Consider the following 25,078-nt stretch of genomic DNA (forward strand, 5'->3'; position numbering starts at 1 on the left):
GTATTCCTGGTCTGTTACAAATCAACGCTCGGAGCGCAAAACAAATTGAATCTAAATCGTCATCATCGTCGCCTTGCCCGTCACGGATATTTTTACTCCTGCACTTCGGCCGTTTATAGGATGGTAATTAGTTTATGATAACGAGCCATCTTTTGGCCAGTTTGTCGCTGGTTTGTAAGCACCAGCCCGAGGCGCTTTCGCTGCATCGGAGATGATGAAATTTGCAGTCGCGGGGCATCTTTTTATAGTTATTCTGCACGTAGGAAGTAAAAAGAAATCCGTGAGAAAACGTGGAACCGTCCGGATGAAGACGCCCTTTGCTCGTCGGTCAATCTCCGGCCTGCTCGGCTGCCGTGGTTGATGGTAGAGATTAATCTTTCAGCAATAATTCCCAACCGGAGGCTAGTCCGCCAAATGGCTCTTCCCAATCTCCTGCCGTAAAGTGTGTTTCCGACAAGCTGCTGCCGCTGCTACATCTGCACTGCCGCCATTGCCCCACGATGAGGCTAACGCTTGAGGTAATGCAGTTTAGATTAATGGATTGCAACATTCAAACCTAATTGACTAACTAAGCAGCTGCAGCAGGAACCGGACCGACATTCCGAGCACTCGACGGCGGGAAGTTAAGCGAGATCTCGTTTGTTGCTCCCTTCGTTTTTGTTTTGGATTCATCCATTTCTAGTTCGGGAAGTCCGAGAAGTACTGAGATCGCGTGGAAATAGCAGGAGTAGCAGCGATGATTTCATGCTCCGGCAAAGACACGCAGAACTTTGAATTCTTCAACACGAAGCAATTTGTAATGGCGGTTTTCGAACTGTGGTCAAGTTGTATCTCATGGCCTTCATAGATTTGGCCTTCAAAAATACGCTGCCGCAACGAGCACTTCAATTGTCAAGCACTTTCGAGTAGTTTTGCAAATCGAACATAATAATCAGTATCTATCTTTTGGTGCCGAAAAGGTGAAAACCTTCAAATTAATCCGGAAACGGGTAAGTTATTTTGCCAAAGGGACCACACCACACAAAAATAAGCTGCCAAAATAATGATTAGTGTTCTAGAGACTGCCGTTCGCCGTCAGGACCTAACTTAACCGGAAACTTCATCACTTCCCGTTTCAAGTCAACAGAAAACTGACCCATCAGAGGGGAGTGGGGCTGCCCCACGGACATCCCGGGGACATCGGGTCGAAGAGAAGAGGGTATGATGCCGCCGAAAAACAAATTAGGGGCCCAAATGCCTCCGGCGCAGCAACAGAAAACTAAGATTAATGAGCGCTAATTGCCCGAGGCCGGATTTGCCCTGTGTGGCCGTTGGCCAGCCGTTCGCTTGCTTACGAATAAATCATTCAATTACCAATCCATCCGGCCCGACTCGGGCACGATCGACGCACGCCGGCACAAATCAGAATATCAGCCGAACTAACCGCCGGTCCGGCCACGGCCACAGTCAAACTGATTACTTCCGATTGTGTGCGCTGATGCCGGAAATTGAATTTTCTCTCGTTCACTCTCTCTTGTTGAAAGCTCAGCGAAACCGAACTAACTACGCTCTAAAAGTACCCCCCACCGGGGTGTCGTTGAACCCCGATTTTAACCAGTTTTAACCGACCATGCCGAGCCCGAATTTTTTGTTTCCGCCCCATTGCGGGCTTCCGGGAGGCGCAAAGGAAGAGAACATCTGCTGCAACATCCGGCATTACCATCCGTTACACCGCGAAACCGGAAGGTTATCGGCTCCACAATAACTCGCAGGATAGGATGGGTGGCCGGCCAGCCGGGGAGATAAGGACGTGGCCCCCGTCGGTCGTTAACGTTGGGGCGCCCGCCGAAGGAAATCGTAATCGGATTGCAGAAGTGCTGAAGACTGTGCGACTTTCGACTCGTCATCAACTTTTCCATCGTGGCAAAGCAGCGCGGGAAAAGCAAAAGTGTCATCATTGTCTCCCGATGAAGGGTGAACAGAGAGAGCGAGAGAGAGAACGAGAGAGAGAAAGCAAAAAAGAAGACAAAAGTGGCATCGTCTGCCACAGGCCTTTTCGACATTCCGGCGGGCTTTTTGGAGGCGTTGCTCAATGCTTTTGGCCCTTTTTTTAGTGATTTCTAGGCCGTTTAGTAGCTTTTTGGTGCCGTGTTGGTGATGGTGATGATGGCGGTTGATAAGCTCCTTTTAGTGGGTTGATCGACTAATGTGTAAAATTATATAGCCTGAGCATAAAAGAGTACGTCCATTTGCTGAACAATAATGATCTCGACCATGAAGACAATTTCTTATGACAGACATAAGCATATTCTTCAATCAATCATTTATAACCATCATTACAACAATGGACCAAATAGTCATGAACATCTTGAACTAATTTGAAGAAACTGCCACGAAAACTTAGAGAAGGTGAACTGCGGAACTACTCTGCGTTCTCGAAACTTTTCAACCCATTCGCTCTTTGCATGACTGTTGTGTAGTCAGGTTCAGGCCCGCAACCGCAACGCCCAACGCCTCCAAACAATGGCCAACGGCCCCGGGCCTTGGCGGGTGGCTTTCTTCAATGAATAAATTTAAATTTCAATTCGATGCTCTTTTTATCGACGCCAGAGTTTCGTCCTACCACAGGCAACCCGCTTCCTTATTTTGGCCAGTGCGTCTTCCAACGTGCAGTCGTAGTCGCCATTGTGATTGAAATTAGCCCGCAAATGTCTTCCTGATCGGGGCCTCCCATTTCTTATCTCAAGATGATGATGCAGGAAAATTGTCGCTCGGCCCATTTAATGTATTCGGGCCGAAATGGGTACCGTTTGGGCACCTTCCGACGCATCCCCCGGCCGTGTGGGCTTCCTTCTTTAAGGACTCCGAATAAATTGCAAATGATTTCGTGACGTGCCGAGATAGCGCAACGCACGTGTGAGATAAGAAAGATCAGAAAGGATTCGTCGGTTGGGGTTTCTTGGGCTAAACAGGGCACATGCCACCGGAGACGTTGTTTTTCCCGCCGATAACGATCAAGAGCGGTGCGTAAGGGGATGGAAACTATTTGCAAATTTGTGTGCCAAAAATTGGGCCAACCAATTGGGGGGTGGGATCCATTGTTTGGCCTGATTTGCGAAACGGACCATTGGCACGCACCGCTCTCGTTGGGTTTCAATGTCGTGTTGATCAAGGATATTTCCAGCCATCGATGAGGTTAATTGAATTTGAGCGAAGTAATAATTACGTTGTCGACGCATTTGGAATACATTTGGCATTTTCAATTCCTGGAGAGCATAGCTGAAGCCCAATTCGTAGTTGGGCCGTGAGCTCAGATCAGACTAGACTTGCTCCAGATGACAGCCGAAAAGGGTATTCTACAGAACAGTTTGATGGTACGCCAGGTATGGCTCGTGCGATTCTATTAAATTTGAATTAAAGTGTTGTAGACGAAAAGTGGAACGCATAGATATTGGCGGTCCCATAGATTGCTGCTTATCCGCTTTGATCGTAAATCTATTTGAAGCGTGCCACGAGAGCTTAATCGGGACTGTTTACATAGCATCATCATAACGATGATGATATGATCACTCTATCGGCCCGATAAAGCGAACGATAATCAATAAAACATACATACGAGCCGAGCAACGATGTGGCTACTGGCGCTTATGACAAATCGGTGTGCCAGATTACGACAAAATAATTCTGGTCAAACGCCGCTCCGTCGGTAAATAAAGGATGGCGAGCCGATGGCGAACAACGGGATTAACAACGGAAGCTCGGTAGCGGCAACCAGCTTATGTGAAGTACAATAAATAACTCCCAACTTGTTGTCTCCATGGCCGACGCTGGTCGACGCTTCCAGACAATTAAACGATTAAACGATTACTCTTACCTTTTGTTGGACAACCACCAGGAGACCTGTCACTAGAAGCACCGTGTCGCAGAGTGGAACTGGAGGCGTTCGTCACTGACGGTCCAACCGGAAACAGTGCTCCTGAGAGAGTCGTATCAATCATGGTTCCGTACAAAAAAGTCGATTTTATTTACTTTCATCCTTCGGTCAGTTTTCAATATTTTACAGATAGCTAACGGGGAATTGATGCTGTTACACTCTAAATTGCCATGTTTGTCGGAATGCGCCGCTCCGGGTTTAATGGTATGTCCCTTTCTTTCGGCTCCGTTGAGCTGAACGCCGTCCGATCGGCCTCTGTTAACGCGGAACACTGCACCAACCGTTGCACAAATCGGTGCGGCTTATGTCTACCTATTACAAAACCCAGTATTCGCAGAGTCTACCTCCCTAGTAGTAGTTCACCTTAAAACGTGGATGAAAGGAAACCAGTAACCAAACGAACGCTTAGCGCAAGGCTTACCAATAGGTGTACCGACAGATCACAAGAAATGGTCAAAACAAAACAAAACAAAATGGGCCAGTTCCACCCGATTGTTCCCTGGAAGTAGTTGGCTACGCTGGAGCGCCCTGTACCTTGGTGACCGTTGCCGGCGCCCCGTCGGCGCACTTGAACACACTGGACAGACCTTCCTGCCGGACCGTGCCGGCAATACTAGATATCGGGCAGCCCCTGGTGCAGGTTGAAGCCCCGGAAGAATGCTTTGTTTTTGGCACAGTTGATGTCGTGCAGCTCGCGCTCGCACACCAGCGGCTGTGAGCCGGCACCCGGGAAGTGGCCGCCCAGATCCACGTCCAGGTCCTTGTAGCAGCCGGACCCGGTACTGTGGTCCTGCTCCGGGATGCTGGTGCTGCTGGGGTTGCGCATCAGCTGGTGCTGCTCGCAGCGGTAGTGGAGCTGGGGCTGCGGATGCGCCAGGCCGCAGTTGCTCGGCTGACGGTTGCTGAAGTGCAACGGCGCCACGTTGCCCATCCGCTGGTGCAGCGTGTTGATGCTGCCGGTGCTGAACGTGCGCTCCAGGATGTCGCCCCAGTACTTCTCCGGGCACTCGATGTCCGGGCGGGGTGTGTGTAGGGCCGACCGGCAGATCGTTGCCGGCGGTGGCCCCGGCGGCAGTGGCAGTGACGTTAGCTGGTGATCGTACTCTAAGCTTATGCTACACTTTTCCTCCAGCGAACTTCGGCTGCCTCTCGTACACTGTGGGACGCGACAGAGCAGGAGTGTCAATGAGGATCAGGTTAGACACTTTCGATCAAACGATAACGTTCCGTTTCACTATTCGAGCTAGTGTTTGCAAGAAATAAAAAGGGGCTTAGCATTGCATAACTCTAGGCGTGTTAGTCCCAGTGCCGTCAGATGCTCTCCCGTTAGCTTCTGTGAGGTTCAATCGATGAAACTAAACTGAACAAAACGAAGAATGAACCTTGCCGACCTACCTTGGACGTGAGCAGGTCCTTGCAGATGCGCCGAAATCTCGCATTCAACAGCCAGTACAGAAAAGGGTTCCAAAAACTACTGCTTAAAGCTATCCACGTGACGCAGAAATCGATCGATGGTGGTATCTGCCGGAGGGTACAGTGGGGAAGGAAGATGAGCCAAATATGCTAACCGAGAACGGGGACGGATATGCAAAGTGAAACGTAAACCGTGTGACAATCCCAATCCCATCCCGTGATGATGACGCGCGAAATGATGCGTGCGTCAAACGATGCGTCCTCGATTTAGACACGACGCCGGTGCTTGATGGTCTGCCGGGAACCGGCTTCGTACTTCGGCGGAATCCTTGCTCTGCGCGTTTACTCGATTCCATTCACCCGAAAAGAAATGGCGTGTGAATGAGTTGGCAAAGTTTTCATTTCACCGGTTCGCAGGAATCATTATACAAATGCGACACTCGAAGGCTGCGCCCACAGTTCACAGTTCAAAGGTAAATACCCTCGATTTCTAGTACTTCACCGCAGGATGACACTTTCTTCGGATGCTGTAGGAGTTGTAGGATAAGGCATCGCTTTTGATTCGCACGATGCGCCAACTTTCACTCACCTTCGAGCCGGTGCACGTGGCCACGATCTCCTGTATCGTCCAGGGGGTGATTATAACTATAAAACCTAATGATATGGCCGCCATCGTCCGCGACGTCGAACCGTGTACCATGCTGTCGTCCTCTTCGCCCAGCTACGTTGGAGGAGGAAGAAAAGCAGAGAGTGATGGACATAATGGCCCCAGCATAACGGGTGAGTTAGTTTAAAATTCCATAAGCACTCCTTTCCACAACGGCTGGAAAAGGAAACAATAGACCCAATGGACTGGAAGCATCAACAAGAAAACCAAACACACGCAACAATTCGAACATCCATCGCTATTTGTCACCACACACGCGCCCAGGCGCTGGAATTATGGTCTCAATCTCCAATTCTAATACTGCGCCGCGTGCTCCACCGTTCCCCAACCGGCGTGCGAATGTTTATTTATGAACGCGACAACGCGCATCATAAATTTCTCTCTACACGCCGAAAAAAGGACCGAAAATCCAGTGTACGGTACTCCGGGCAGGGATCCTGTGGTCTGCAGCTCTGCTGGCGTTTTGTGGCCACGAATTGAATCATTCCGCTTCGCCATCGCCAGCGGCCGTCCGTATGCCTGTTCGCTTATCATATCATCCGGTTAGCCGCGGGCGCCGGGGTCGGGCGTGAAGATGTGTCCCGCTCCGCCACCCGCTCGGAGTGGACCGTGGAGGTACCGCCGGAGTGTCACCGTGCCCACAGAGCCATAAATACCGCTTTCGACATGCAACATTAAGCAGGCTCGCAAACTTGCGCCGGACAGGACGGAACAGGGCTGATTGTTTGCTGTGGCGGTTTCTACACTCCTTTTTTCGGGCACGGACCCTCTAAACTGAAACTTGAGAAGTTTATTATGAAGCGTTTTATGGGACATGTGTGGTGGGGCCTCTCGTTCGTGGTAAATTTAAAGCACACACATGCCGTGGCGATTGCGTCAAATCTGTTGATCCAGTTGCTTCGGCGGACTTCAGGAGTACTGCAAGAAGTGGACCAATTTTTGAAGGATTTCGCTTGTGTCCTGTTTTCGTTGTTTTTGCATAAGCATGAAGCTGGAAGGATTTGGCCGTTCGGTTTTCTTATTTACGCGAAAACAAACTAAACATTGCTTCTTAAACTCCTGAAATGGTCAATAGCAATTATGACTGAATCGCATACACTTGTTATGTAATTGCAACATCCTGGAAGTGATTGCAAACGATAAGACTTATCTGGTAAGCTTCTTCTGTTGCTGTCGCGATAGTAATTTAATTTTTGTTGTTCCATAAAGCCCCAACGTAGCCAATGTGAAACTTTCCGGACACTCTGCAAATTATGGACCGCGTGTAAAACAACTCCCAATACTACGAAACATAATTAACAGAGATAGTAAGCGGCACCCGTGTCCCTTCGGGAGAGTGTGACATGTGGAAAGTTTCGATGTGTTGGGCAGGCCATAATGTTCGCTGCTTTTTGCCTCCGGTGCCAACACCAGCCAACGGCACGGGCCGGAGCCGGTACATCTGCATAACTTGTGATGTGCCACCGTTCAACCGATGGCCATGTCAGTTCGAAATGCGCTCTCCGCTTCCCGATGCCTGTGGAGCGCTTTTTTATGTTTTATGCTGCGTTCGGGATGCTCCGACCACTGTCGGCGGGACGTCCCAGCAACAGAGACAGAATCGACGCGCCCGGAGTCGGATGCCCTGCTGGGAATAACCTTTATTTTGCGGTCTACTCCTACCGGAAGCTAGAGTGGTCCCGCCGCTTAAGCGCATGTGGACAAAAAGGACACAAAGCGGAACCCCTGCGGGGGTACCGGAAACCAGAGCGCGCCCACACACTCGTCGTCCGGCACTGTATGTTTGCACACCCCTGGCGACTAATGCTTGGCCTGGCGTTAAATCGGTCTCATCTGCGCGATGGCCGGCGAACAGCGGATACCACGCAGAGCAAGGCACACAGCATGAGAGCATGGCCGGCCAAACACCGGACACCACAGCGGGCGATACATGATTTTTCGAAGCTAATTTGCTAATGAGTAACGATTACGTCCGGCAAATCTCGGGCAAAAAGTACTCGCTCTCGGCCATTCGAATGCCATTTGGTGCAAATTGGCTCCGAACGTAATCGCAATTGCCGGATGCCCGTGGAAGGATGCTGGCTTAGTGGTGAACTTTGGGGTTTTGTGATGGAAAATTTAAACGAAATGTTAACGGAAGTGTTTTCATTGAGTGTCAGTAGTTTGTTTTAATCTTCTACTGTTAATAAACCGTTTTATTATTTTGTGGATTTCCCGCCAACAAACGCAAATTCGCGTATTTTCATTCAACCAATTAAATTAAGTACCACTTTCAGATGATTTGGGCAATATCGAAAATAAAACAGTGGTTGAGAGCTGTTCTGAGTGAGTTTTGAATGAGTGTTTTACTAGTTTGGTGACAAACTATTAACTCACTAGTATTTCTGGATTTTCCCGTTTTTCCTGATGGAAGAGGAATAATTCAACGTCGGTCCTCGGACGAAATGTTGCTGCTTGAAACTTCTCGAATGGTGGATTAAAGTTGGCATTGGATATTGTTTGCGCTTTCGGTTCATTAACTGCGTTCAATGTGTTTTTTGAAAAGCTTCACCTAAAACAGGAAACCTTTACGGAATTGACGTTAATGTCTGGCACAGGGTAGGACCAGCAGCCACCAAACAGAAAAAAATCCCTTTTGGGTGACACAATTTTGTCGGTAGGCTATTGGCAGAAAGAAGGATTCCTTCTCACGAGTGTTCCACCGTTCAACCGTCCGTCAAACGTTGCATTTTATTCGACCGTAATAACGGTCCAGTGTCGACTCGATTGTCAGCCAGGAAAAGAGAGAAAGAGAGACAAAACGCCAGATGGCATTTTCAGTGCATTGTTATAGCAGTTTCCTCGCAACAGTAGCCGTCCGGGACCGCCATAAAAACACGGTTTTGGTTTTCTCCAAATCCCGCTTGCTGGGGTGGGATGCTGCGGGCTTCAAACAGCAATCAAAAGTCGATTATTGCGTGTCGCCCCTGTGTAGAGGGCACAGCGAGAAGTCCTTTCCGGGGCTTCCGGTTGCTTTCCGACGGGTGACACAGTGAGTCTCCTTCAGTTTCGGGCTCCCGTCGTCGTTGGCGTCGGTGGTGATGTCGATAATTTAAAGCACTGCGAACGAATTCCGGCACGATTAAGTGCACTGTCTTTAGCCGATGTCACTTCCGCCGGGGGCTCCTGGTGAGCTAGCAGAAGTAGGCAATTGCAAAAAAAGGTCGTGTTACGGAAAACACTGTCCAGTAAGTCCAATTCGGACTGCTGATAACGATCGGTTCGGGGAACAGAACAGCGGAAGCTTTCCACGTGACTGCTCGGCCAAGGGCATTCTCTGCCTGTCCTTATGTGGGGCAGTATTCAAAAGCCATTAGGTTCTGCTTTCTTTCGCTATCGTCGTTGCGGGACGTACTTCAAACGCCAAGTGAGGTTATGGCCTCCACCTTTCTCGCCGGGTGGCTGGCAGAAGGCGTGTACCACGACGTAGGACACACACTTTTTGTGCTGCATTCTTTCGGAGAAACCCCCTAGAATGGCCGAAAACGATGAGCACAGGGTCCCTGGCGGCCGAAAACTGCGACCAGCTTCCGGAGTCGAACTGGGCGAAAGTTGTGCGACAAAATGTGTGTTGACACAAGGCCGACCAGGAGCCTTGGGTTGGGGGACCAATTTGGGTGTCAGGTCGTCCGGAAGCTCTACACGAAGAACTGATACCGAAGCCGTGGTTTCGTGCATCACGGTACTGGTATACATGAATAAATTTGCGGTCTTTGAATATTTAAGAAATTCCCATCTTCGTTCAGGAGGTAACCAAGGAGGCCTCAGCCAAGAGCAGCAGCAGCAGCCAGCAGCAGCCAGCCAGCCAACGTCAAAAAGCATCGATGGAAGGTGTAACGTTACGAGCTGGGCGGTGAGTAAGTTAATAAATTTATTGCCGTTCTGTAAACATGCCCTGGAGAAGGCTGCTGTAAAATATATCGATACCCACTTAAAGGTAGGTGTGCCGGAAAGTTTCACGGGTGCCGAAACAGGGAGCCAAGGTAGTTGAATGGGGTACACACTGAAACAGTTGGGATTTTTACCAGTGGCCACATGCGTTATTTTGGATTGGGAAACGTTCTAGACTGCAATATTGAGCCTGCCAGCAACCAACGGCTAGCCATCGCCATTTATAAATTCTATAAGTGTGTTCCACATTAGAACACTTTGTTTATTTTCGAGGAAACTCAGGGTGGCCCATTCTGTCAAGTTTACCGCACGTGGAAGGTGGCAATGCAATCATGCGTAATTGTTCATCAATTTATCATGAACCGAGCAATGGTCCCCAAAGTGTCAGGTAAGGTACTTTGAAGTCATTAACTTTACACCATTTACCATTAATTTGCGCATTTTTATGGGCCTCAAGAATCGTAACTTCCCCGTTCAACTTATTCTCATACTCATACGATTCTTTCTATGGCAGCGGGTTACGAGATTCATTCTTTGGATCAAAAGAGTTTGTGCTTGTACTTTAATGAGCCACTTGGCAAGATGGTCAACGGAGTCATCGACAGGAAGTCGTCGAAAAGAAATCGATTGCGTTTCACATAAGAAGCATAAATTGCCGCATGCTCATTAGTATGGTCTCAACTTCGGGTTCGCAGAGCAGTGGTGTAGTTGTGTGTTGGCCGTGAGTGTTATTCTGCGAAGGAAACATTAATCACATTGCAATTCCGAGAAGTTTGTTGAATTTTAGGAAACCGCGCCCTGGTCTTAAACATTACTCTACGTGGCAGTGAACGATGGCGTGAAGCTCATAGACCATTACAGATCGAATCTCCGATTGCTTTATGGCTAGCGTGTGGTGCGACCGAATGGTCTGAGCTGAACACCATTAATGAACGTCATTACGACGAATCGGAAAAATCGTTAAAGATTTTTTACAATTGCAGCGCGGATTGCGTACGTTTAATTGCCGTCCTCGTGGATCGCGGATCAGGCGGCGCAGTGTAGTGAGGTTGCAATCTACGGAACAATGCATTATGTAGAGAAATAATGACAAGATTTCCGTTAAAAATTACGCTTCGTGTAGACTGTTTACCACTCTACACGGCAAAAAGGTCATTTGTCTACACTAAAATTCGAAACACTTGCGCAATCATAATGAGCAACTTCAAATGGTTGAATGGTACAAGTTGAGCTCTTTATTAATCAATTACACACAAAATTGTGGCTCCTGGTTGGCGGAGTTAATTAAAATGGTCATCTAGAAAAAGAGGCAACGACTAAACCACAAGCCAAAACTAGTGTAACCCTCGGCCAACATCAATTCCTCTCGTCAGTAATGAGGATTTACATCACAATCGTAAGTACTTTATAGTTTCTCGATTTCTCGGTTCGCATTCGAAAGGGGAAGTGTCAATATGGGCCACTGATCACGCCATTGAGGGCGCGAATGCACTAACTGCATCGGAACACGTTTCACTCGTTCGCACTTGTTACATTTGATTTGAAGTGTTTTACAAGTACGCAGGCAGTTACAGCCCATTGTAATTGACCGGACTTTGGTTGTTTTGGCTTTGCTGCTGATTTACAAGTGATGTTCAATCGTATTCGGCATTCGAACCCATTGATTCCGTTGCTTTTGCAACACGTTTGCGTTTTGTAAATTCTTTTCCCGTTACGTCCAATGTAGTTTTCAAAGTTGTTGCTTGTGTTAAAACCCACTTTGGGTTAGTGTAATAATTAATGTTTGGGTTAGTACATTAATCCAATTAAAAGTAAGCCACATCAACTACTTCAAAATACGCTTCCACAGCTGTTATGACGTCATCATTTGATGAAAAACGCTCTTCATGCATGATTTTTTTCGGGTCTGAAAATAGATGGAAGTCGCTAGGGCCCAAATCTGGTGAATACGGTGGATAACAATCCAATTTAATTCATATTTTTTTTCCATTTTCAAAATACCCTTGTGACCCGGGTGCATTGTTTCATTTTTCGGGTTGCGGTTCCCATTTTGCATGCAGCTTTCTGAAACCCAAGACTTCATTCGAAATATTGGTTATGCTGTGCAATGTACTAAGGCCTTGTACTAAGGCCTTGCACTCTTTTAGTGATTCGACGAATTTCCTATACGATATCCTCAATTTTTTCTACGATTTCAGGTGTTTAGGTCTGTTTTTTGGCGTTTTCGGCATGGATCGTCTTGAAGGCTACCACGTTTAAACTCAGAAACATCCTTTTCAAAAAAAATTAGCCTCGTAGCAGCGCCCTATGGTATTGAGGCAAAGAATTTATTGAACGCCCCAGTAATAGCATTGGGAGTTCCGATAGTCTCTAGCATAATGTGACGCAGGAGACAGTGGGTGAGATAATGCAGTCAGCACTGTGGTGTGTTCACAAGTGAAACTCATTTCAGAAATGGCACTCCCAGCCGAGCGGATCTCATATTCATTAATGTGAGGTCAGTGGGGCCGGCACCAGACTTACCTTTTCGGAGAAGGAGACCGACATCGGCGTAATGGCGGTGACTTCCGTCAGCATGTTCCCGTCGCAGGCGTGGTGCTCCAGCACGGAACTGGTGTTGGCCGTTAGCGTCTCGATAGTGTCCTGCTTGCTCCGGCCAGGAAGGCTGGCACCAGCTCGGCCGGTGGCCCCACCGTTGGCGGTGGCGTCGATCGCTGCGGCTGTCCGTCCACCGCCGGAGCTGGAGACGTTCAGCGAGAGGGATGCGGCGGCACTCGGTGCCGCCAGCCGGTATCGATTCGCGTGGAAACTTGATCCGTAGCAGTACATCAGCACCATCGTGGTGGGGAAGTAGAGCGCACAGCTGGACAGGATCCGGTAGGACGATTTGCTGTAGAACGGCTCGCACGCCAGCAGCCCCGTTTTGTTGAAGTAATAACCTAATAATGATAAATTTATATACATGCCCGTGCCACATTCGTTAATCACATTTGCGGAGTGGTATTTCAACGCCCCTCAGCCCCAGCTAATGCCGCCGCGCGTCTCGGGTTTCGCCGGGCGGGTAAGGTGATGCCCGTATGCATTCGAGACGCCCCGAGTCTGGCCGACCGTGGCAACATTGTGGGCACTCCGATCGAAATCCCCCACTCGCTAGGCCCACTAAGCCACTACGGTCTCGCTCGGCCCCGGCTTCTCGGGGCGCGGTATTAATTATCATAATTTATTGATGTACCACATTCCCGGCGACCTGATACCGGTTTATGGGTCAGGAGTGGAGCAGCACGCACGGAACACGATATTCGATTCCGTGAAACGATTCGTGGCTCACGTTCGATCTGCGATTATCGCATTCGGTTTGTGATTGGTTTGGAAATTACCAATATTGTGAGGCGCCATGAGTTTTTGTAGTACCTTCGTTAGGGTGCTAGGGTTAGTTTACTTCACGGTCGATACTCCGATGATCGATACAGCTTCGAAACCTTTCTTCAACCTTGGATTAATTAAAAAGAATGCGATTCATTTGTTAAAACTTCAAGCGGACGTGATTTATAGTTTGAAACTATGTGCCAAAAAATTCATTGAGTTAAAATAGACTGCGACTTCGTTCGTTCGCAAAGTTCCGAGCCCTGTGTGAGCCCCAGACGCAATAAATATTTGTTTCGAATTTGTTTTCATTTTATCTATTGAGGTTTTTTCTATACGCAGACCACGCACAGACAACTTTGGCGCTTCACTAGGCTCATTCCAGTGGCGTTTATCAAATATTGTAGAAAGTGGCCAAGTTCAAAAGTAATTTAAATTGTCTTGCTTTGCTGGGAAAATGTTTCCCTGAGTGGAAAAGCAGCGTTTTCTCTTTTGATGTGGTTGGCGGTATTTGCCATGCGAAAAGTTACCCTCAGCACCAGTGGGTGGCAGAAAAGAATCTTCTAAATAAGGACTCACCTTTCGGTAGAACCAGCAACCCGAAGCAGGTCAGACACAGTATCCACGTGACGCTCAAAACCGCAACACAGCCCTGAAACGGGAACGGCAGAGAGAAGGCGATAAAAACATATAAACGGTGCGAATGCGAATACAATATTGTCCATTGTTGCCAACAATTGCTCCCCTTGGAGAACGGGAACGGGCGCGTTCGGCGATTGGTTTTTGGTGAGAAACAGCATACACTCATGTCGAATGCATGTGCCTCATACCAGCGCCGTGGCGAACATGGTATCGTACATTTTTTCGTTCCGCCAGGTGTAGGAATTCTAACTTCGTTAGGTGAAGGCATAGCCGTTGAATATTTGATGGGTACAACCGCTTCGCCTTGTTTTTCTCTCTTCGCAACGGCATTCCAGGACCAGGATGGGCTTTAAACAATATTCTCGTGTGCGAACGGCGAATCTGGAGAGGTTTTATTTAATTAGTTGTGCGATTTTCGTTCGATTATTCTACTATATGGGCCGTTGAAGATGGGTACAGTTTTTGCCTGTCCAACGTGGTTTCTGTTTAATATGCTTTCGTGCTGGTTTCAGCTTTAATTCTGTAACGTATTAATGTTGTGTTCGAGGCGGGTGGTTGTACACATTTTTACTCTACAACTTACTAAATATCTTTCGATGGTCCAACACCAAATTGGAACATTCCTGTCCCACCGATGAAGCCTGGAGCTTACACACTTTCAACCTTTCTGAGAAAGCTTTTCAATTAAATACGCTCAAGTTATGGAAGACCTTAATTGAGCTTTGAAGTATTTTAAAGCCACGACAACACTTCCAGGAACACCCTGTGTTCGACTTCCAGGAACACAGGGTGCATGGGTCATGTCTAGAAGCCGAAAGCAATATCAATTAATCGCCATTATTTAAAGAAGCCAATATTCTGACACGCCCGACGATGGCAATAAAGCTACATTGTAGCGTGTAATTTATGAACTGCCTGAGGCGTAAGGCACACACAATGTTGAGAGCAACTAACGGCGCAGTCTCAACAACGCAAACCGCTTCTCCCTTCGGCCATCGACGACGATGAGGTGTAAATAACAGCAGGAAGCACTCCGGGCACCCGTTGATTACCTTCATCGAGCGCCGTAAATGTCGATTGCATCGAGCATCGAGCCTGTAATGATTCCCGATTGATGACCCAACGGCAGACGGACGCAGCAGGAATCGTCCGACTGTGTCAGAGCGCTAGGTGCAAGGTGATAGGCTGTTGCTTCGAATCAATTGACACGAGGGACGTTATGGCGAACGAATGCTAATTAACTCAGTGCCGGGGACGCGCGATTCGAGGGCGTGGATAGAATCACGTCCAGGCGGCACGTTAGAGTTGGGGACTGCCTGTAAAACACGTACATTCAGATTCAGGACCCTGCACGAGTGTCGATTAAAGTATCTCGCAGCTAGTGAGGACATTGCTCATTAAGAATTTATCGATCACAATAGTTTCGCTTCTTGGCAAGTAGGTGCGATTTCCTACACGTTGCCCGCCCAGGAGCTTCGGAGTTCCAGGAAACGCTTGAGGAGTACCACCGCCACGGCAACCGTGCCACACTTGAGCACAACCCGTCGCAGGAGTGCAAGGTTCAGCGAGCACCAGACGCGCGCCGCCAGGGACCACTGTTGGAAGTACCGGAAGTGCATACACTGCATATCGGTCACATCGGCGACGGTCACATTTTGGGGGCGCATTTCGAGCAGGGCCTGAACGGCGGCACGCATCCCTGTGCAAAGGGGTGGCGTGTAATTAGAAAACTTTGTCCGAACTCTGCGGAAGATCGGCAGGGCTTGGAGTGGGTGCCGTCGCGACTTACCACCCTGGATCGAACCGTTGATGAACCCCCGGTACCAGCAGCTGATGTTGGCGGAGGCGTAAATGATACGCCGCCGGAACGTCGGGAACACGTCGAAGTAGTACGGTATCGGCTGCGTCAGGAAGGTGCTATGAAGCGGGTCTTTGAGCGAGTGGCACCCGAAACTGGACTGCAGCAGCCTCAGGATGGTGTGGCGGATGGTGAGGCGTTCACTTTCGTCCACCGCCGCGTGGAACGACGTGAAGTAGGTGCCCGATAATTCGTTACTTCCGGACTCGTAGCAGACCAGCTTTAGTCCGCTGTGAAAGATGTTCCCACTGAAGCCGTGATCTCGCCAGAAAGGGGCCGAGTAGCATAGCGTAAAGTTGGTCATACACCAGAGGCCCCGCTGGGGATCGGGGTCGCGGAAGTACAGGGGCCGCGTAGGCAGGATATTGATCCGGCCCAGATCGGAGCACGGTACCGCCAGGATGACGTAACGCGCGCGCCAACAGTTCCCACTGGAGTCACTGAGCTGCGCAAAGTCGTGGGGCTCGCCGGTGAAGATTTCGACCTGGACAATGTTCGCGGAGTAGGTTATGCTTTCCTGTCCCACCTGTGACACGAGCCGGTTGACGAGCACCTCCCAGCGATCCGAGCCAGCCGGTCGGAGGTGGCTCTCGCGCAGTGTCAGCATCTCGTAGAGATCCCGAACCGAGGACATCGACCGAAACAGCTTCAGACAGTCCGTGACGGTGAGCTCGGTCGGGTAGAAACCGGTCGCGATTTTGATCAAGAATCGAAAGAACTGCCTTGACCCTTCGAAGACGAGCTTCCGCCGCAGGAAGGCGTCCATGTTGGTGTCGTTTTCGGCGATGTACTTCACCGTGCAGAGACTGTCGAGCTCCACCACGAAGCGATTGCTCTCGAAGCGTTCGAGCGCCCCGCGGCACGAAGCTACCAGCCCAGCGACACCTTGGAATGGTCCAATCGAAAGTAGTTTCTTCGCAGGCGCTTCAAGCCCGCCGGCAACGGCACAGTGCTCGGTGACCGTGGTTAGCGGAATGTCGAGCTCGGCGCAGAGCCGCATGGCGTGGAAGTGGCGCGGGGTGATCCAGCGCGACTTCAGACCACCGAGTAGGCCGCCGGGACGTGCCGAACGTTCGAACAACCGGAAACTGAGGCCGCATTCCTTGTCGGTAATTACTTTCGCCGCCATCAGCCCCGAAAGGCCGGCACCGACGATGGCGAGATCGAGCATGGGCACGGTGTCTTCTTCTTCTTTCAGGATTTCGGCCGAGGTCTGGGGGTGATTGCCTACGAGCGATTCTTCTTCGGATTCATGGCACATTTTTCGGGAGGAACACAAGTTTTGGACCGAACGAAAACACCAACTTGTGACATTTTCCAGGGCCGGCTGCGACGTACCCGAGGTTGCTTCGATTAGCCTTGAACGCGCTCGGAGTAATGGTGCAGTTATGGGAAAGTTTTTCCAAAACATAAGACGAGCTACTTCGAGATGTTGTAAGCGAGATGTTGTTGAGAGTTCGTTTCGCATCAGCTCAATTTGTGAACTTTTTCATGTTCGAGTTTTTCTATAACATTCGTTCTTTCTTTGGCAATTGACATGAATAGAACAGAAACGTGTCCTTTTCCGCTTTGTACACTTATATGAATGAAAATGCTCTCGCAACATAGCATGCCATGCACGTATGAGTTCGACTGAAAATGTTAGTGAGTCGCTAAAAGTGCAGTCGATATTCTGTTTGTAAAATTGTAAAACAATAAAAAGTAATTACAACGTATTACATGGCAGATACAATATCGATCGACACTACGCGGAACATCTTCATCGTACGCATTTGGCTTACGGCACAAGGCCAAACCGACAGTAGTCACTCTCTGTGACTTGATAACATTACCCGGCACTAATGTGTGGCATCATCGCTCATCCGCGATTAATCCATCATATCGTAGGACCTGGCAACCCTTCTACACTTTGTTCCTATTTATCTGCGTTCAACATTTCGTGTCCTTTTTGTGTGCTCTTGCTCCACTTCACCAGCGTCACAGGACTTCCTGCTGGTGCATCGATTTACCGTCGGCCAAAAGCACTCGGACATTGCCGAGCGACAGACCGGCGACGTCATGTCATCACTCGGGCTCGGGCTGGGTTAATAAATTTCCCAATCGCTGCGCGAAACCCCCAAACCGGAGCTCTCCAGGCCAGCTGTGGGTGCCTCAAAATGAAGGGCAATTCATCTCACGGCTCCGGATGTCAATGTCGAGCCCTCGCCACACATGAAAAAAGGCAAGGCAGCGCCAAAAATTGTGACACCAGAACACGTCCCAGAAGCAGCGCTCGGTCCGCCGGGTGTCAGAGTGATAAATACGAATCAGGACAATATTGTTCACATTAACTATGATTGATAGTTTCACCGGTCTGGCCCGGCTGCGTGCCCGGCCGTGTCTGTTCCGCAGTCTCCGGAAAGACACAGAAAGCACGTCACCCGTGTTCGACGTTGTGTGACGTTTGGAGGCCGACTTCCACTGACTGCAAATGACACGCTCGTCCGGATCGTCGATCGATTTTCCGAGGGATATCCTGAGGACGCCGAACTACAAATGCTGAGCCTTCTTCTTCTTGCCTTTGCACTACTTCGCCGGTCAAAATGGAATGCCTCTTCGAAGGCGGACAGACTAGAGAGAGGGAGTGACTAGGCCAGAAAAAAGCGTAATCGAGCAGCGAGCATGCATGCACAATTCCTTGGCGTCTTCGGATCCGGAACTAGGGGTCGTTAGGTCCGCACTTGGCGACACCTACTATCAGCCAGCCCACGGTGCCCGGCGCAATGCCCTCCATCCCTCGAAAGCGATCTGCGAAAGCGATCTGTAGCATTTGGCCCATTTCATCGCCGGACAATGTGTTGTCTGCTGTCCACCAGCCCGCGCAGAGACCTCCCGTGAACATGCGGACCCTTTAATTTCTCGTCCGCAGCGCTCGGGCTGCTCGTGATTGGAACAAAACACCGGCAAGAGTGGGTTAGCCCGGGAACCGCCACCAGAACACGCCACCGGAAATGTGGCAGAAAACGAGAAAATGCGTTGTTTACATTTAGCCCCATTGAGCAGCATCCGTTCCTCCCAGCACGCAGCCACCACAGATCACGCAGCCGGTTCGGACCGACCTGGTTTTGTGGGGCCCGGCCGTGCTTGTGGGAAGGACCTCCTGCCCCGAACGAACGGCTGTTAAACGGCGCTGTATGCCGACGAGGCAATCGGCGACAAATCGTTCCCAGCAAATAGGGCAGCACGTTTCGGTGTCCGGGCGGCAGCACTGCGGCCCTTCTCGCTGGCACCGGGAGGCGGTTTCATTTATCATCTCGTCACCGGGCGAGGAAACCCTCGGAGTTGGCGGTAGCAGGAACTGTTACATGTTCCTTCGAGCGAGAGAGAGAGAGAGAGAGAGCGAAAGGATTATCGAAAACGGACCACTTCACCAGACACGGTTACATGTACACGGCCATAGCCTAGATATGTGGCGACTCGGACGAGGTGCAAGGGCTGGGTCGGACGAGAAAAAGCCGAGCGCTTTAACAATGCACAATTGGAGCAATTTTCTCCGCTGGGTCCCAATTTTCCATTCGTTATCTGGGAATTGAATTGTGACCGATTTCGTAGTTGGTGAATGTGTTTCAGAAAATATCGGGAACAGAGTTTAATCGAATTTATGGCAAGCAACACATGGGTGAATAAGTTTTCAAGGTATAGATGGTAACAGTCGGAGGGCATTTTTCATGATAAATTAAAAGATCTTTTAGTGACAATGAGACAATAGGCGCAAGAACTCAGAACCATATCTTTTCACCATAAAGTTGTCACCCATCACTAGAAATTTATAGCATTTGAAGATTGCCAAGAGTGGACTCTCTATGTTTCACTTCAGGGCTTAATGGCCGACCTGACACATTGAATATTAAATATGCAGTCCTAATTCCGACTGCTCTACTTTCTGGGAACAAAACCTGGTACAGCCACTCAGAAAGTGACTCCCTTGAAATATAATACTTTCGACGTTAAACACAAGCGCTCCACTTTTCCGGGCGGCCGTCTCCGGCGCAGTGCTCCTGAAACACGGCCAGGAACACGAAGCCGAGCATCACACTTAATTTACTCCCCAGCGCTGGTAACCAAGACAACTAGGGGCGTAAGAACTGTCTCGGCAAGCAAGAACCCCAAGAACGGGCCAAGACTACGGAATCCGCGAAACAAAGGGACAGCAGCCAACCCGAAGTGCATTAGTTAGCTTCCGTGCCATTTTGTCTTAATTAATCTATAAATCCTTTCGATGCTGCTTACAGCGCTCACTGGCGCGCCGGCGGAGAGTGGCCGGTTTGATAAGCTGCCGAGCACAGCCGACGGAGTCACTGATAGCCGGAAGTCCTCCGGTGGCCGGCACGCCAAACGACCATCATCTTCTGGTTTCGCCCGGAGTTGGCCAGATAAATGCGCCCAATAATAACGTTCAGATGCAATAATTTTATTCGCTTTAATTCGCAGATTTGTCACGGACCGTGCCTGGCCGGCGTGCCGGGCCACTAGGCCACTGCACCATTCGTCGGAGATACTCGTCGTCGTTGTTGAGGTCCTTTGGGGGGACCCCCACCAATCGGTTGCAGGCAGCACGACGTGTAGCTACGTGCTCGGAAACGATAATTTTATGGCTCGTACGAAGCGCCAACTTTTTGCCAGGATTGAATATTCGGATTACGGCAGGCAGGCAGCGCCGGGCGCAGGATTCAATAAGCCGCCCAACGGCAGGACGGTCGCTGCCCGGCGCAGGTACATTGGTTGGTCGGTGGCGAGTCGTTATGGCGTTATGGAGGATATGATAATCAAATTGAATGTATGGTCTGTGCGAAATCTTTTCGCTGTGCCCTCAGCGCTGCAGTAGTTCCTTGTTTGCTATCTACGGTCGTCCCCCGATACAGACGGGCGTTGGTGTTAGAAGACCGAGGCCGGACCGAGCGCGTTTGTCGCATTATGCAAAAAGGATAATGTAATCTTTACACTTTTACTTTAACTACCCGAGTCTTCGGTACTGGCCTTGGCAATGGTTCGTTTCGAATGATTTAAAAATTGTAACTACGCGATAAAAGCCTAGGAAGCCTCTAAGAAGAAATAGGGGGGCACGCATTTAGTTGTTCTTATTGCATAGTTTCTGGTGCCTGGAACTACAACATAACAACCAAGCACTGGTTTTTGGCCATGATCATGATGTCTTGCAACGTAGCGCCTTACGTAAATGTTGAGTCAAATCTTTTTCTATTTCTTTACAAAATACGAAATCCACGAAAGAGTCATCTATTTCTTCGATTTAAGCCCAAAGTGATGCTTTGCTGTTGATGCTTTGAAGCGACCTATATTTTATTCCCGGTTCCGATAGCTCGAAGCGGTAATATATTTCGAGGATTCGCCGGCAGCCACTGTTTGCTGCTGAAGACGTCAACTGAATTATTATCTTTGATGGCGTCGAGTATCTCGAGGCCACCGAAACCGATCGAAGCGAACACATTGCCCCGAAATCGGTCCGACAGTAAATCAATTTTTAATGTTGTTTCACCATCATTTAACGCCATGGCATTAAGCGGCCTCACGCCCGTGTATCTGTGTGCTTCTTATCTGACTCTTAGCGGGCTCGGTTTACGCATTTCCCCCGCTGGTAAAGGACAACATTTTTCAACCACATCAACGCCGTTCGAAAGATCGGAACGATAGGAGACAGAGAGAGAGAGAGAGAGAGAGGGAAACAGAATGAATAGATAGTCTTTTGGAGTGTGAAAAATTGATTGTTCCCTCGGGAACGGAACTGTGCCGCGGTCGTTTGATGAAACTTGAGGCAGTCGGCAGTCCGTTGGAGCTCTGACACCACGAAGCATAGGCGGAGTGGCTCGGCAATTGATTGTTTGATTATGCGAGTAAAGAAAACCCCAGCAAGTTTGGCCACCATTCGTTGTCCTCGGAGCAAATATGTTTGGCATGGGCTCGTGTTTCGTGGCAGTGAAAAAAATATACGTAGGGGAAGCCACGCTCTGTGCTGTCTATCTGTTTGACCATCGTGCGAAAGTAAAAGTGACACTAAGGACGGGAGCGATTGTATCGGTCAACATTTCGCATCAAACGCGAGAGGATTCATTACTATCCTGGGGCACTAAAGCGAGCGTTGGCAATGATTTCGGTGATCAAATTTTATCACAATCACTTTCGCTTTCGAATATGATCGGTTTCGGTCGCCATTACGGAGGAGAACGATTTTGCCTCTGAGGCGCCGGGTTAGGTTTAGCGAAAATTGATGTCCGATTCAGTTAGACCTATTCAATCGTGATGCTCAAACCGTAGAGACTATTTCAGTCTCATATCTATTTTTTTCATCGAACGGAGGGCTCCTTGTGACTTTTTGGAATAAAAAAAATTAGTTTCATTTCTTTAAATTAGTTAACAAAAAACTTGTTTGGTTGATGTTACAAACACTTAGAAGATTATGCATTTGCATTGGCGGACCATTGATTAATACAGTTATCGTTTGCAGCACGGTCGATTATTCCCGGTCTAGTGTGAAGTGGAACGTTCGATATGATTTGTGTGCTCCTGGCCGGTGTTAACAACAATAATAATTTACTGTTCCGTTCGATAAGCATTGTTAACGCTCTGCCTCGAAGGCGGAACGTTGCTGATGGTGCTGGAACCGGCGCGTCGAAGAGATTTGATTTATTTGGACCACTTTCCTTCGAAAGCCTCCTCTGCTTAGCTTTTCCAGCGCCTCTCGGAAACAATATCGGGCACAATGTGTGTTATCGAAAAAACACGGCCTCGAGACAGAACGGGGGCCCCCAAATTTCGACGTCCCGAAGTCGCAAAAAATGTACTTTCATCCTCGCGGCGACGGAAGACGGAAATCACCAGCACGACCGGGGCGACCCGGGTCCGGATAAAGGAAATAAATTCCCTATCATCACCGGCAGCCGATAGCGCCCGTATCGGGATGCTGATGAAATCACCGGACACCGGAGGATTTATGAGGACTTATTGGTTTGCGGTTCGATTCTTGCCCTTTCTTCAAGGCCGGGCGAAGACCCACACATCCCACAGTTCCGGGCCCGGGCGGTGCGGGCCCGGGAGAAATGAATACAAGAGAAAACTCAGCCTCACAAGCGTGCCGAAGGTGGTTGTTATTGACTTGCTTGATTGTGGTTTTATTGCCCCACCGCCCAACGTGAGGTCAAGCGAGGTAAACATTTACGGTCGATTTCATAAACCATTCAATGGCTTAATTTGGGCTGCTCACGCCAGGCACTGCTCGAGGCACTGACACTGGAGCATTGAGTGACACTCCGTTTCCTCTTGGCTTACCTTTTTGCTGGACCGCTTGTGGTATATCCGGGGATGCAGCACGCACAGGTATCGGTCGACCGCCATGCACACGAGTATAACAGCACTTTGTTGTGATAAAGCTCCACGTAGTAACGCCTGGTGGGACAGAAACGGGCGTGATAGAGTCGCCGTGGGGCAGCGCTTAACGAGCCATCAGTCCGAGACGCTTACCTGTATTTGGCAAAAGATTTCTCCGTAAGGCCAGCAGTGTAGTAAGGCGGGGAGGGCGCTAAACGGTATGATCAGCAGCCCGATGGCCAGATCGTTGAGGGCCAGCGACGTCAGCAGGTAGCGGGGCTGCGGATGGATGTACGCAGCATAGCGGCGGCTATTGATCACGAGTATCACCATCAGGTTCGCACCGATGACCAGGAACGTTAGCAGCACGATGAACAGCGCCTGTATGACATCGAACGGGCCGATCTGGGCGAAGAAGTGACCGGCGAACCGATTATGGGAGCAACTGATATTATTTATCGCTGGTGCTACTAGATGTTTGCCAGCTTTCAGATCCATTACAACGGCCACATTATCTGCAAAGATTCGCCGAAGAACGCCTTGTTAGATGAAGGATGTGTATTTGTGTTTTGTGCGGCAATACGGCCTATGTAACGAGATACTAAAGTGCCATAAATATACCAACTCTGTCAACCGTGATCAAATTGCCCAAAGTAGCGCAAATCTCTCAACATAGTTCGTGAAACACCATGCGCCTCCATTTAAAGTTCTTTGGCATAGAAAAGTGATATTCATTTTTGTTATGGCGTAAAATCTGTTAAGTAACCGTTTTCTGGAAACTTTCAGAAAGGTTGAGAAATATTTGTTTACAAAAGATCACCTTATTAATTTCAGCTCAATAGTTCGGCGAGTTTAATCGCTCAAACACTGCGACCAACGTACCCAAATCGAAAGGTGTATTTAAAAAAAAACGCGTTGTATTAATTTCTGTCTCAGACCGTTAGCCTATGGTGGTCTTAAAGACTTCGTCACACCTGGTGCGGTGTGCGGCTTCACCCAGGGCAGTTGCCGAAAGCTTAAGTAAATATGGTTGAGAATTTAATAAAAATTAAACACAACCCCACACGGTATTCTTTTTTCCCGGGCCGGCACCCTTGACGACCGCAGGAGGACGCCCGCCACAGCGGACCCCAGGCTGACCCTTTTTTTCGGTCAACCTTTCGACGCAGACTTCAGTTTGCTTCGGTTAACAAACCAGTTTGCAATTCATTTCGGAGTCATCATTAAAAGCAGATCCCGTGGACGGGGCCAGAAGGTCGATTCGCTTTCTTGTGGTCCGCACCGGGGTTCCACTGGAGAAGGACCGCACAAAAGGAGCCTTTAACATACCGGCCAACAAAGACCGGGGTTCGGGTTCGAACACGGAATCGAAGCTCGCCCCCGCCAAGGGTGGTTAACGCGTTCGGGCTAAAGCGTTAGTTGACCCTTTTCCTTGCAAATCGAATCAAACCACTGGATTTGGCGTTTGGGTGCATGTGTTGTGGGGCTGGAGATTGGCCAAATCATTAGGTTCCTTTATATCCAGGTCCCGTTTTTGGGGGGTTGCCACGCGAAACTTTCTCCTAGGCTGCCCAACAATCAATTATAAATCCGGAATGAACTGAACGTTTGGCTCATCAGGTAATAAATGTTGATTGTACAATTAAATTATTTTGGGCAGGTTTCGACCTGAGGCACTGAAAGTTTGCACTAAAACGAGAAGAGTGACTGCTTTTAATGACTAAAATCGGGACGCGTGGCCCTAGAGTCCTTTAGTCGTTCAATTGAGGATTTCCTGGCTTGAGCTCACTTTCACATCAATCGTGCAAATTTGGCCTTAGAGTAGCAAACAAATGAAGGACCATGCGCCTCCATTTACAGTACCACGCACCACGCGTCTCCATCTCGTAATTTAACACGAAAAAGAGACATGTTAATGCGATTTGGCACACAA

General features: G+C 49.2%; 1 protein-coding gene across 1 annotated transcript; it reads right to left on the bottom strand.

Annotated features, from left to right (window-relative positions):
• Positions 1 to 4,526: 4,526 nt before the first annotated feature.
• LOC131216528 (5-hydroxytryptamine receptor 1D) lies at positions 4,527 to 23,643 on the bottom strand. The gene is made up of 7 exons (XM_058211036.1): positions 23,293 to 23,643; positions 23,107 to 23,223; positions 13,866 to 13,938; positions 12,438 to 12,862; positions 5,916 to 6,047; positions 5,309 to 5,434; positions 4,527 to 5,069 (listed from the first exon to the last, which is right to left on the bottom strand). Exons 1-7 carry the CDS (start codon positions 23,641 to 23,643, stop codon positions 4,527 to 4,529), a joined length of 1,767 nt encoding a protein of 588 aa, XP_058067019.1.
• Between the last annotated feature and the right edge of the window lie 1,435 nt (positions 23,644 to 25,078).

The sequence above is a fragment of the Anopheles bellator genome, chromosome 1 (genome assembly GCF_943735745.2).
Source record: "Anopheles bellator chromosome 1, idAnoBellAS_SP24_06.2, whole genome shotgun sequence".
Lineage (NCBI taxonomy): Eukaryota > Metazoa > Arthropoda > Insecta > Diptera > Culicidae > Anopheles > Anopheles bellator.